At 35.4% G+C, this 14,817-nt stretch overlaps 1 protein-coding gene across 1 annotated transcript in view; it reads right to left on the bottom strand.

Moving 5' to 3' along the window:
• The window catches only part of LOC145673177 (uncharacterized), a 196,784-nt gene that overhangs the window by 83,256 nt on the left and 98,711 nt on the right, over window positions 1-14,817 (bottom strand). Inside the window, exons 2-3 of the mRNA XM_081742635.1 lie at window positions 4,843-4,906; window positions 670-803 (exon numbers count right to left, since the gene is read on the bottom strand). Of these exons, the coding sequence (XP_081598761.1) occupies window positions 670-803; window positions 4,843-4,906 (198 nt within the window). The remainder of the gene's footprint in view (window positions 1-669; window positions 804-4,842; window positions 4,907-14,817) is intronic.

The following is a 14,817-nucleotide window of genomic DNA, read 5'->3' as shown; positions in this document are numbered from 1 at the left end:
TGCCATAATAAGGAATTAAGGTAAGTTTCTTCCTTTAGCTAAGAGAAGAAAACTTACATAATATTCTAATTCTTATATGCCATAATAAGGAATTAAGGTAAGTTTCTTCCTTTAGCTAAGAGAAGAAAACTTACCTAATATTCTAATTCTTATATGCCATAATAAGGAATTAAGGTAAGTTTCTTCCTTTAGCTAAGAGAAGAAAACTTACATAATATTCTAATTCTTATATGCCATAATAAGAAATTAAGGTAAGTTTCTTCCTTTAGCTAAGAGAAGAAAACTTACCTAATATTCTAATTCTTATATGCCATAATAAGGAATTAAGGTAAGTTTCTTCCTTTAGCTAAGAGAAGAAAACTTACCTAATATTCTAATTCTTATATGCCATAATAAGGAATTAAGGTAAGTTTCTTCCTTTAGCTTGTTACGATAAAATTTTATATTTTTTTCGGTGAGACTTTCCTCAAGAGACACCAGTAAAGTAATTTTACAAATACTATTGCTACACTTCTGATTCAGTAAAGTATTCCGCATAATGATAAACATTTTAATACTCATTTACAGTCAGTATATGCTTACATTTTACATGTATTTGTGACTATACAGGAAGACATCTATTTCCATTAGAACTATAAATAAACTAATTCATTGGCTACTCATTCCTACCTGATACAAGACGTTCTTCACCCAAGTCTACACTTAACCAGTAAGATTCAGATGACTCATCTCGCTCCTCGAAACACCAAGCAAAATTCTGGTTCAGACGAGCTTTAGCAGGGCCATTACCTGAGGGAAATCCTCTGAAACGAAAACGTACACACAATATTTTTTTATTATAAAAGACATTAAAAGTTTTAGGCCTAATCACATATTACACGTGATATGGAATTTATTTCAGAAGGAGTCCAAAGATTTTAGAGGGGGGTAAATTCAATGTAAGGATAAATCAGATTAAAAATTGTAAAATCATCCCTAAAGTTAGACTAAATTTACAGAAAAGTCGGGAATTCGGGGGGGACTCCAGAATCTACCCCATTCGTACATTCCTGTGTGCACATATGCTCTACGTACGAGCTACGGAAATTCATTCCAGATTATTGTATAAGAGGCTCTTCAATGCTCAAAATTAATATTAATAACACAAGTAGTTCTTATAATTTTGTTTCTATTGACTATTATTTTCGCTACGGCCAGTGAGGCATGGACAGTGGTTGCATAGTAAGATTTCATTTTACAATAGGAGTGTAAATATGCTGCTCACAACTATTTCGTCATACATTTTTTTTTTAAAAAAATCAAGGACACTATACCTAGGTATATCGTATGAGTTCAACCGAACTCATCAATCTGGATCATGCTTGGGATGATGATAGACTTTGACATGCTTAAGAAATATTCTGGTTTGCAGGCTTTTGGTTCCCAAGTTATGGGCCACCAAATGTGTGGTGTGGTTACACGAAAGTAAAGAAAGTTGTGATTGCTCTTATACATCTTCCTAAGATCCTGCTTTATATTCTTCTCTTTCCTTGTACTTAGATCCAAATCCACTAACTTCCCAACTGTAACTCTAAATAGATACATTTCTTGCGTATTTTTCTCTGACTGCCAGAAGAAACCTGCCCATCTAGTCGAACATGTTGACTAATTACCTATATTCAAGTATGTAATATTCCGTGTATTTATTAAATAACTAGCAGAATACCCGTTCTTCGCGCGGGGAGAATACATTTCATTTTGGACATAAAGGGGAGAATTTGCTACATCGGAAGTGTCACTGTCTATCTTAGCGACCCCGAAAACTATGGATTCGATACTAATATCGGTAATTTTAGATCTTTTTTATATATCTCTCCCCTCCTCCTGCCCCCCAGTTGCAGGGCTGTTTGAATTTAAACGGCATCGGAAGTATCACTGTTCATCTCAGCGACCCAGAAAACTATAGATTCGACACTAATATCGGTCATTTTCGATAATTTTTAAATATCTTCCCCTCCTCCTTCCCTAAGTTGCACCGTCAAAGTGAAAGACTAAAACCATTGTAGGCTCCAACCTCATCTATGTGGCAAATTTGATGGAGATTGGTCGGGTAGTTCAAGAATTTTATATATATATATATATATATATATATATATATATATATATATATATATATATATATATATATATATATATATCCCCCCTCCCACTCCCTACGTTGTATCGTCAAAGCGAAATGATAGAAACCATCCCAGTTCCAAACCAGATCTATGTTGAAAATTTGATCGAGATCGGTCGGATGTTCGAGTTATGAAGTCACAAACATAGTCACTTTCATTTTTATAGATAGATAAATAAATAACTTTTGAAAATAAAAATTTTCATACGTTTTGGTGGTCCTCTCAATTTAGTACCTTGTGCAAAACAATTCCCAAAAGTATTCATTCTAGTACGTAATCCTTAAAGTAGTCATTATAGGACCTAATCTCCTTATCATGTTAGTAACAAAAGCTGTTAGCAATTACATATGTGAGTGAAGTCTTGTGATGTTGAAGTAAAAATGAAGACATAGGCATTAAACTTAAGTTTTGGATGTACTGCCAAATTTACCATACGTTCAGAAAAGGATAATTGACATATAATAGTATATTTAGTAAACATATATAACCAGGGGTAAAGGGGGATTTGAAAAGGTACGGGTACGCAAAACCTCACGCCGTTCCCCGTGTCTATCTTTGCCCATTGTAATTTTAGGAAATGGGGGACGCCATAGATATTTTTTTGGAAGTGGGGTAACGGCGTTCCCCCGCCTTTCCCCTCACTTTTATCCCAGCATATATCTATGTAACAAAATTCAATGTGAAAGATTGGAAGATAGCGTCGTAGAACATAAAAGGTATTATGAAATAGATAGTGTTAGGAGTTTCAAACATTTGTTTTTGACTGAGAAATGTAATGACAATATGATGATGCCACCTGCAAATTCACATTTCGCCTAAAATGACGTATGTGTTTTTTATATGTAAATGATAGTTATTATGTTATGTTTCTGAGCTGAATGTAGCGAATGGAGCTTTGGTTTGAAATACTGTCAGGTCTATATTGGAATATTTTCTCCTTGAAATGAAAATTAGACAGAAAGAAAATTTAACCAAATGCAAATTCGTAATTCGCCTAAAATGACGGATGTGGCTTATATGAGTGAATGATAGTTGATAAAGTGTTAGGCGAAGTGGGAAGACATTCTATCTCATCAGCGGCGCAAATCTGTCTTCAACGTTGGGGGGACGGATATGACGGTTCCCATAGACTCTCGTCTCTCTCTCTCTTTCTCTAAGTCGAAACACAATGCTGTGGAGGATCAGGGGAGCGGAGTTATCTTCAACATTGTGAGACGAGCAGATTTGAGGGTTATTCTGGGAGGACAACAATTTCATCTCACTTTCCTTTGTGGCAATCGGACACAAATAATCACATTTCTCCCCAAAAACACATTTCAAATAGGATTATTGGGAGGACAGTCCTCTCCAGTTCCAAGATTGGAGGGGACATGTCCTCCTTATCCTCCGGGATTTGCGCCATTGTATCTCATTACAGCCGTTTTGTACCTCTGAAATAGTGGTGTTACGGTACAACTTCGCGCAGCCCGACACGCACCATCATTAGACGGTTCCCGTAGAGTACGCGCAATTCTTTAGCCCCAAATAATATAGCTTTGCACTATATTACTTGTGGTTTCAGAAAGCTCGTTCCTTCGACAATCGTGCAATAATCCGGGAAGGCGCATTTTGCATTACCGTAACGGTTCAGATTCGGACGGATCCACCTGTGAGGAGACCTGAGGCGTGATAAAGAAAATAGGTGAGAGCATCACCCACTTTCGCAGATCAATTACAAGTAATTCAACAGCTACGTTTTTACCTTAGTCATGCAGCCTGGAAAAAGAACGAACAAACCTAAATACTTTCAGTGCCATTCATTATGAATAATTAAACGTACCTGTAACACTGTATAGATTACAAAATTACCTTGCCCCTGTATCATAGTCGGTTCGTAGAAATGCTTTGAAGTTTCTTACAAGAACAAAGTCTTAGTCTGTTGAAGTGCACTAACGTTCGTGATCACGAGGTAGAAGTCTTTCCATTCTAAATCCGATTAATCTTCTTGCAATAATTGTCCTTTACTCCACTTCTAACGATTTACGAAACAGGTTTCCCCAGGGAACATGATGACTGTAATATTTCGCAATTAAATCGAAGAAATTTGAATAATTGAGAGATTTTCACATCAATTGGTGTTTCATACGCCCATTTTTTTACTGCAAGTCCGCCGAATGCTTTGTTCATCCCAAAACTATCTCGTCCTCAACCCCTTTTTGTTATAAAGCACTTCATGGGGTAGATTTACTTTAATAAAAACTTACGAGACACTTGTAGAAAACACTAATATCTGCATCACTATTTTTACAGATTATTTATGAAATTTTGGATATAATTCTAGCTTTTCAAAAATATTGCGTAGTTCATATTTTTTTAAAAATCTTCAGTTTATACGTCTAGAGTTCTCTCAGTTTTCTTCTTCCTTTTCTTCTACTCTTCTTTCTTTCAGTACTACAAGATGGCAGCACAATTAGCGGAAGCCATACACCATACGAAATGAACGTCACAAAGTACACTAACGCAGAATTTGCGTTAAAGCGAAAAAATATATCAAGCAAAAATTTGGAGCAGTTACACTGCATTTAGAGTGTATATATTATCCATCGCATTGAGTTTTAATGGCTAAGGCATATTTCTTTTTTTGTTTAAATATTTTTTAAATTAAATTTGAATTACAATAATATTTTGTTGAATATTTACTTACGTTATGGAAGAATCTGGAATTTCACCGTTCTCAACGCCTAATCCAACATCACAATTTGAACTCCCTGTAAAATAAAGCACAAAAAATGCAATAAAATATAAGTTATCATTCGAAAATTATTTAAAATGATGTAGCGCTTAATAGGTTATTAGAGATGTTTACAAAGTGGAAATATTACAAACGTGCAGTAGTATTTATAAATAAAACTTAGTTTGCACTAGACATTGTTCTGTCTGTGCCGAGTTCCGCATTTTCTTTTCCTGCCATAAGTACTGTTTACAATTATGTTCTAGACAAGATAATTGAGGAATTTCCGTGACAACGCCATTATTGTATATCTAAATAAATCGAACGTTTGTTTCACTCCCGGTATAAGGGCACTCGTAATAGCAATTACTGTATAACAGTCAACAACAGTATAATAATATACTGAATAATATACGACACAATTGTTTGTCTGACACAACGACCGGAAGTATTCGTATAATCATGAAACGCCTGTCAATCAAATATGTTTGTAGAATACAATGTAGTGAAGTGTGTTTCTTACATACTGATTTAAAATTATCAACAGTAATTGTGTGGGTACGATATCGACTTAGTAAGTACTAGTCTTTATATGTTTATATTTGTCCATCTATGAAACGAACATACAGAATTTTATATGTCATGTTTGTAATTAAGGTGGTGTTACACGTCAAATTGTAATCAAAACAGATTTTTTATTTGATAGTTGAATACTATATTTCTACTAGTTTCCCTTCAGAAGTGATGAAAATATGTCAGATGCTCGGGGAAAGACAATGTTAAACACCACTTCCGAGGAAAATGAGTTATTAGGTGGAATAGCTTAGGATCGGACCACACAACAGTATGTAGGTAGTTTAAATTCGGAATTTTACCTGCAGATGGCAGGGAAAATTTGTTTAGTATTTTTCATTGTATTCAATTGCACGGGAATTAAACTTTCTTTCTTTCGAAAATTAGAAAATGGCGCTTTCAATTGTCTTTACTCGCGCCGCTTATATATAGAGAGATGGCGTGGGTCAATGAAAACTTGATACATGACTCAATGACCCACCACCGACTAACCGTGACCTACTCTGATCCACGACTCACCACCCACTGTAGCACACTATGACTCACGAAACTCACTCTGATCCACTCTGATTCATCATAACCCAAGCTGATGCACCACCCTCCAAAAACCATCGTCATCAACTCTGACCCATGATCCACGCCCTCCTCTCCACTGACTAAAGAGTTTACACTTATAATAAAACAAAGCTGTGAAATTAGAACTAGGCGTAATCGGAGTTTGAATTTCTATGGTCAATCGCCAAGTGCCATTCTGTTACAAACCGGTGGATCTGACATTTACGATATAAAATGGTAAAATATTTGCCATGGGCCATGTTACGATGAATTTCAATTTAATTATCATATATAATTATTTCCTTGTTGAATTACAGATACTTTTCAGTAGAAAATAGGATGAAATTAGAAAGTCTCAAATCAAAGTAAAGTAGGTCAACGTAAAGGAAAAAAAATAACTAAAGTTCGACTGTGTCTCAAAAGCCAAGTAGTAAGTCCTATTGCTGTTATTACAATTACAAATATCAATATCCAAAAGTGCCTGAAGTTCTTCCTTCACTTAGGTATACTCATCTCACGTAAGTAAATAGAAACAAATGAAAAAGGAAGAACAATGGAGGCCTTAAAAGTAAAACGTAGACAAATTCACCGATGTTCAGAAGATGCTCTCTACGACACACTGAATAGAGTGAGTCGGTGGGTCGTACTGGGTCGGTAGTTCATGGTGAATCAGAGTGGGTCACGGTGGGTCGTAATGAGTCATGTTCTGTTGACCCACGACCCACTGACCCACTTCATCTCTGTATATAACTTACATGTAGACTGCAACTTCAAGGAAAACGGAGAGAACTAAACGTAGGAACCTTAGGGTGTTCTGCGATTGTGGAAAGATAGAACATAATAATATTATGTATATATACAGAGAGACAGATAGAGAGAGAGGTGTCGGGATTGTAGAAAGGAAACCAACAGGTGTAGTGGAATTGTAGAAGAAAGATGATATATGGAGAGAAAAATGATAGAAGAATGAATAAATGTGCCACTGAATTCAACCTATGTTTGGATAACACTTTATAGGTGGGTAAACATTTTTCCTATCTTGTTAGAATTGCGAGTTTTAGCAAAATAGCTCAAACATCCCAAAGCACGCATCATTACTTGTAAAAAAAAGTCGTAGTAGAATATTTTGTTTTACAGTATTTACAGTAAATAAGCACATTACGAGCAAATATTTTATCGTTAGTCAAAATTATAAAAGAAAGGTATTTAATTAATTAATGCTTACTACTGTGTTGTGATTACTTAGTTCTTAAAATATTAAAACGAACCATGGCGGCTTGAGCTTATGCGTGTTTATCACTTTCATTGGATTCCAATAAAAAATTAGCTTTATGACTAAACTAGCTAAAATTTCGGTTCTCTGCAAGGGGAGAAAAGATTTGTAGAAAGTATTTGAATCTTCAATATATAATCTTACATATTTATTTCTTATAACATTTAAAATTACACTTAATGGCATTTTCCTACATTTTCCTTATTATGTAATACAGGAAATATTAAGAGTACGATTAGAAATTAAGAATATCATTCAAATAACCTTCCAGACGAGAATAAGAGGAACATAATTGACAAAAAGTTGGATAAGTAAGAAAATGAAGAGCGTTTTATGTGGGTAAAACAACATATGTAACAACTAGTGAGATGAATTACTCTTATACATTATTGTGGTATATTAGATTAAATTTAATGGATTCTTACTAGATTGTAATTAGATTATTATTTTTCCAAATATGTTTCGACATATATCATAATTAATCGATGATTGTACCAGGTAATTGTAACGCAATAGTAATACAGGGTGTCCGAGAAGTCCTTCCCTGATTACAGAAATTGATAACTCAGGCTAGAAATAAGATAGAAATATGAAACTGGTGTTGAATTGTTTACAAACTATAAAAGTTTTTGTCTGTGTTAGGTTTGTTCTATTTTACCAAGTCTCAATTTTTTTGTTTTAGGTTTGTAGTACGTAAGTAAGAAGCCCAAGAAGCCATGCCAACCAACCAGGAGAAGGCACAGTGTGTCCTGTGGTACCATGAGACACGATCACCAACCACGGTGCAGAGACAGTTCCAGACAACATTTGGGAGGACTCCACCTGATGTCAAGAGCATTAAAGCCTGGTATGAGAAGTTCAAGAACACAGGGTCGGTTGCTGACCTTCCGAGGTCTGGTCGACCAAGAACCTCAGCAGACACGGTGGAGGCTGTGCGGCAGTCTTTTCTGAGAAGTCCTAAGAAATCGGTGCGCAGAGCCTCACGTGAATTACAGATGCCAAAAAGCTCTATCCATGACATTTTACACAAACGTTTATTGTTTCGTGCTTAGAAAGTGCAACTCGTTCAGGCCTTGTTGCCCGACGACGGTACACGTCGATATGACTTTGCGTCGAAATGCTATCACGTATTGAGGACGATAATGGTTATCTCAGACGAATTGCCTTTTCCGACGAAGCGACATTCTTTGTCAGTGGAGTAGTGAATCGCCATAATGTACGCATTTGGGGTTCAGAACCCCTCAGGGAGGTCAGGGAGTTCACCAGAGGCAGTCCAAAGGTGAATGTTTGGTGTGCGTTATTGCACGATCGAATTATCGGGCCATTCTTCTTCGCTGAGGATACCATCACATCTGCAGTGTACCTGGATATGTTGCAGCTGTATGCTGTTCCTCAGCTGCTTCAGTATCGCCCCGATGTCGTTTTTCAGCAAGACGGTGCACCACCTCATTGGGGTTTGGACGTCCGTGCCTATCTCGATAGGACATTTCCTGGGCGATGGATTGGTCGTGATGGACCAACAGCTTGGCCTCCACGCTCTCCTGACATAACCCCATTAGACTTCTTTTTATGGGGTTATGTCAAGGATGAGGTCTACCGAACACGTGTACCAGATCTTGAAACCCTGCAGCAACGAATAACCACAGTCGTTGCATCGATCCCTCCAGTGATGTTGGCTAATGTGTGGATGGAAATTGAATATCGCCTAGATGTGCTACGTGCTACCAAGGGTGCTCATGTGGAAGTGTACTGATGTGACCAAAACTTTTATAGTTTGTAAACAATTCAACACCAGTTTCATATTTCTATCTTCTTTCTAGCCTGAGTTATCAATTTCTGTAATCAGGGAAGGACTTCTCGGACACCCTGTATACTTTATTGCTTACATTGCTTCAGAAATACCTAATTACTTGGTACGCAATGATTCTGACATATAAAGAAATATATAGATATGACATGTATATATAATGCAGATATAATGCAGTCTACCATTAAAGTTATTGTATACTGTAATGTACTTCAACATTTTGACTTACAAACTTCTAAATCCTCTTGTATTTTTGTTTTATTTTATTTGTATATAGTGACATGTTTTATGTCTTTTGGTTTACATAAAAATAACAGAGCGAAAAACTAAGTTTCTATTACTGTTATTATTATTAGTGTAATATTAATAGTAGTAGTAGTAGTAAATGTAAGAAGTTGCTCACCTACAATACGGAATTTGACGAAAAATTCCTTATCTACTTTTCTGTTAACACTTTAAAATTTAATTACCATCGGTCACTCTTCTACCAAAATAAATACAAAACGTAGTGATTACTTCTGGATATTTAGAATGTGGATTGTGTCATGAAAAATACTACATGTATGTTTGCATCGTACTTGCTGGAATATCAAAGTATTTCCCACGTTTTTTCCCTCGGAAAATAACTCCAGAAACGGATTGAGTCTTACACACTGATACATAATTTTAGATAAGGCCTATTTCAATTCCAATAAATATTCCTGATTCTGTTTTGTTTCATGTCTTCCTTGTTTCCTTATGGTGTGCAAACTATATTTCGGTGACTCATTAAATACGGTTTCGATATCATCACTTTATTTGCCGTGTGGTAGTATGTATGCTTTTCTCTCGACGTACGCGTACTAGACGTTCGCAGGCACGCTTGCGATTCTATAGTTAACACTATTAACTTCACATTTTTCTTGTTAAAATATCACCTAGCATTTAAATGAGTAGTAGTGTCACGAGTACACCACGAGTAGAAATTTGGTTTTAATCACGTGATATTTTCTTAATATTGAAACCAGAAGTGATAGTAGATTTCTACCCTTTCTGATGTCAGTGGAGATGGAACTGGGACTCTTAATTGATTGTAGAAAACCGCTTCTCACTATCTCTTACCGTTTTTTGTTCTTTGTAGATCAATATTGAAACCGGAAGTTCTAGTAGTTTTCTATCACTCCCGGTTTCAGTAGACAGTTAAGGATGGAGATTGAAGATATTCTTGGGTCGCTTAATCGGCTGCAGAAAACACTCACTGTCCGTTAATGTTTTAGTTCAATAGTGACCAACGTTAAACCGGAAATAGTTTATTTCTAGTACTTCAGGTTTGAACGTCATCTGCATCAACAAACTTGACTCCAAACTTTTGCCCTCTACATCTTGGTCAAAATTGATGATGATCCATCAAGAAGTTCTTGAGATTATTTGTTGCCCGGACGGATGGACAAAGTGTTTCTGTCTTCGGGCGGGCAGCTAGGGTAAGCATATAAAGAAGTTTTGGTAAATTAAACTCCTTAAAATGATCTTTATAATATGTAGTAAAAATATGTTTTCCTTAAAACTGAAGACAGAAAATGGAGTGCCTTATATGCTAATAGGGTTGCCAACTGTCCGGTATTTTACCGGACAGTTCGTTTTTTGACCTTACTCGGTGTATGGTATAACCTCAAAATTGGACGTTAAATGTCCGGTAATTTTCCCTCTTACCAGTTCTATTCTCTGTTCTGTTCAGATTATTTTGGAGTGATGAAAGGACTCGTACATGCCGACCCAACTAAAACTGAAATAAGTAAGGCTAATAAATGCTTCAAAAGTAACTAAATTTATTAAATTGGAACTCCGAATTCCTCAATTTTATGTGAAGTAACCACTTGCAGGTCGTTTACATTTTTGGGACGTAAAACTCAAAGATTTCATTTCAAAGATTTTTTCGTTTACATTTTTGACGAGTGATGATGTGACAAAGTTAAGAGTATATGTACTCCAGAGCTCCTCCGTGGCTAAGCGGTTAGCGTACGCGCCTTTGGCGTGGGAGACCCGGGTTCGATTCCCGGCGGGAGCTCATGTGGTTCGGATTCCACGTTAATCAGTAGGTCCACGTTTCATATAGCCTCGCTGCTGAAAGGGACGCTAAACTAAAATCAACTCAACAATATGTACTCCAGTAGAGTGTCCGGTATTTCCATTTTCAAACGTTGGCAACCCTATTTACCCTGAAAATACAATTATTTTTATCTATTTATTTCCAAATTTTAGAGCCCTTGGCTATTTCCTTTAGGCTAATGAAATAAATGAATGAAATAAAAGTTAAACGTGCAATTCATAACACCATGATAGGCACGTACCTAGTCATTTTTTTCGGAAGGGGTCGAAAGCTTTTGGGGGACCTAAATTCAATATTAACATAAATTATATGAAAATTTGTAAAATCTTACCTATAATTAAGCTAAATTTACAAAAAAAGCCAGGATTTGGCGGGCGGAGGAAATCCGGACTCCAAGGAACCCATTCAGCTAAGTTCGTCTCTGATTTATGTTCTCACAAGTCAGCAGAATTCGAACAAACGACAGACAAGTCTTGCGATTACGAGTCTAACGCTTAGACCGCTCGGCCATTGGAGTAAACTTACCATTGTATATTTATAAAATCGTTAAAAGAAAAATGTAATCTTGGAGTCACGCTTAAGGGAAAACCGTTAGGGCATTTCTTTAGAACAGAATTTTATGGCTGACAGTTAAACATGACACAAACTAAAGCAATGCCGCCAGCTTTTTCGCCATTGATATATTGATATCATGATGTATGATAGATACATTGTTACTACAAACTTTCATATTTGAAATAAACTACTTCAAAGCTAGGGTTGTCTGAAGCATAACGATCGTAGTCATGTTAAACCATTTATTATGGCTCTGATAATGAATGAAAACTGCCACAACAAACGAAGTTTCATCTATTTATCAAATATATTGATTAAGAAAAGCGCACATGTGCAGAGTCTTATAAAATGCTCTCTAATTATCTAGCCTCTTCAGGTTCAATATACTCCTTTTCTCTAACGAAAAAGTTATCAAATAAACTGTATTTTGAATGTTTGTAAAAAAATGAAATAAAAATTAAATTAAATTATCTCAAAATTTGTTTTACGCTAGGAACATTCATTAGGCAAAAAAAAAAAAAAAAAAAACTAAACTCAATTTTAAAAACCATTCTCCAGACTTTTGGTTGAATTTTGTAATTTTACATGTTTTGGCAGCGTTACTTCCGTTCCAGAGCAGTCACAATACGTATTTTACGGACACTATGTAAGTTGTAAGGTAATGCAAATACACTTTCCAAAATTCCATAAGAATTAGAGGTACTATTAAGATTTCACAACGCAACTTTTTAGTACTTATAAGGTACTAGCTGAAGTATCTGGTATGAACGGAAATAAGGAAGTAACGCAAAATATCTAAATAGCCTCCGTTCTCTTTCATACAGTAACGTAGAAGTATACCAAGGCAACAGTGTGGCTTCTGCTTTATATAAAATTCTAATTCTAAGCAGCCTTCAGAGTCTTCCCTACAGTTACCTAGAAGTATGATAAACCAGCGGTATGGCTTCAGCTTTTGTATATAATTCTCGTATTTTTAAATAGCATATAGCTATTTAAAATACTCTTACCTACAGTTACGTATAAATTTACCAAGCTAACCGTGTGGCTTCAGCATTATATATAAAATTTTAATTCCAAATAGCCTACGGGCTCTTCCCTACAGTTATCTTGAAGTATGCCAAGTCACCAGTGTGGCTTCAGCTTTATAGATAATTATAATTCTAAATAACCTACAGTTTCTTTCCTACAATTACCTGCAGAGTTTATGATGTTGGGTGCATGACTTTAACCCATCCCTGTGTTGTGTTACAGAACTCAACTCTTTACAAGACGACAAAGCAGATATTTCATTCGTACCAATATAATAACAGAGTAAAGTTATAGACATTACTTGGTGTGGCTCTGTTAGCCACTGGTTAGTAGTGAGGGCTATTTCGGTGGCATTCAATTAGAAAGCCGACATTTCACTGCTAATGTTTACTGTTTTTCACCGTCCCCTTAGACTAGAACAGGTCCCTTTAAAAAAATCTTGGCGATGCCACTGAAAGACAAGTGAAGATATTGGAAAAGTATGTGTTAATTGACGGTGCAGTGTGACGATGTTTATCAGTTGCTCTTTTCATTTTCGATTCACATAGTTTCAAAGATTTATAGATACCGCGATGGACATACGAAACGAAGATAAAATAATATCTTTCTTTGAGGTCTTTTAAAAAATTATATAATGAGATTTTACTTCTAACTATTCTGTTCTATTAGATTAACTTTCTCGTCCAACTTTAATTTATCTCGTCATTACAGAATGTTAATAACTCTAATGATACTCTAAAGTGTATAAAAGCCTATAATATGCAGTAACATCTGTCACATGATGCAATTAAAATGTGATATCTAAATTTGAGGCACTGTTCTGTGAATTATTTAGCCTAGTATTTTATTTTTCCGACACAAAAGTACAACTACATATTGATTTATGAAATGTATATGTTTATACGTAAATCTCTATAAATATTTTCGGTTTATATTCATCAGTAAAGTCCCCTTCTTTAATAGTCAGCGAACAAAAATGGAAAGGAAAAAGCAAGAAGTCTATTTTTAAAATGCTCCTAACTTTTTTTATCGTTTCTATGACATTTATCATTCTGAGTATGAATATCATTCTGAGTATCATCCTGAACTGAAAGAGCGGACCGACAAGTATTCAATACTCCCCTTTATACGCATAGTATATAAAAGTCATAAAACGTTTAAGTCTATTAGAAGCTCGCATTTATGAACAACATTGATGATCAATTCATTTGAAGATTAATAAGAACAAAAATTTCCTTTACTACCATCAATATCAAGATTACAATCAGAGCCGTCCCGTCTATTTGACGAGCCTGAGACAAAACTGCACTAAACATTAAGCTGCAATTGTGTTATATATATGGTATTTTATTATTGAGTATTGCTATACATTAAGATTACCAGAACCTCGAACAAAAGCTCCACATGTTATAGGCATGCTTTTCACGTATGTGTACGATTTATTGATTGCTAGAAAAATCTATAATGCAGTAGGACAGGCACCTGTCGTAAACAGAGTTGACTTACAAACAAACAAAAGTTTATTGACTGGCCAAACTCCCAAGTGAAAGCTGATGAGTTTTCTTTAGAATAGAGCAGTTTTTGATGCACACGCAAACATTCCAATTTAGTTCCATCCAATAAGCACCATGTCTTTCTTAAGTTGTTTGTTACAAACTTTGTATATATACATATCACTAACTAGTGATGGGCCAAGGGCATTTAGAAGACAATCCATATCTATTTAGTATTTCTTTGTAATTAAAAAAATACATACAATCTACATGTGCGTGCTTGATATTGCAAATTGCTAACATTTGATACAAGGGCACAATTTTGATCATCCGATATAAATTGAGAAACAACGACCTTGAATACAGACAGCCATGCTAGAACACGACATCAACTGGTTTATATTGACTGACAGGCGCCTGCCCTACTATAGTTTTCAACATACTTTACTAACATTGATAGCGTAACTTATCTTTGTAAACTGTAGTAGGGTCTACATAGTTCCCATTTTATACAATCTTATAAAATATATGGTATACAATCTTTTATATATATGGTATACCTTTAGTAATTAAGCCA

Source organism: Thermobia domestica, chromosome 16 (assembly GCF_964235325.1).
Source record: "Thermobia domestica chromosome 16, izTheDome1.hap1.1, whole genome shotgun sequence".
Taxonomy (NCBI): Eukaryota; Metazoa; Arthropoda; class Insecta; order Zygentoma; family Lepismatidae; genus Thermobia; species Thermobia domestica.
This window is presented reverse-complemented; position numbering and strand designations above follow the sequence as displayed.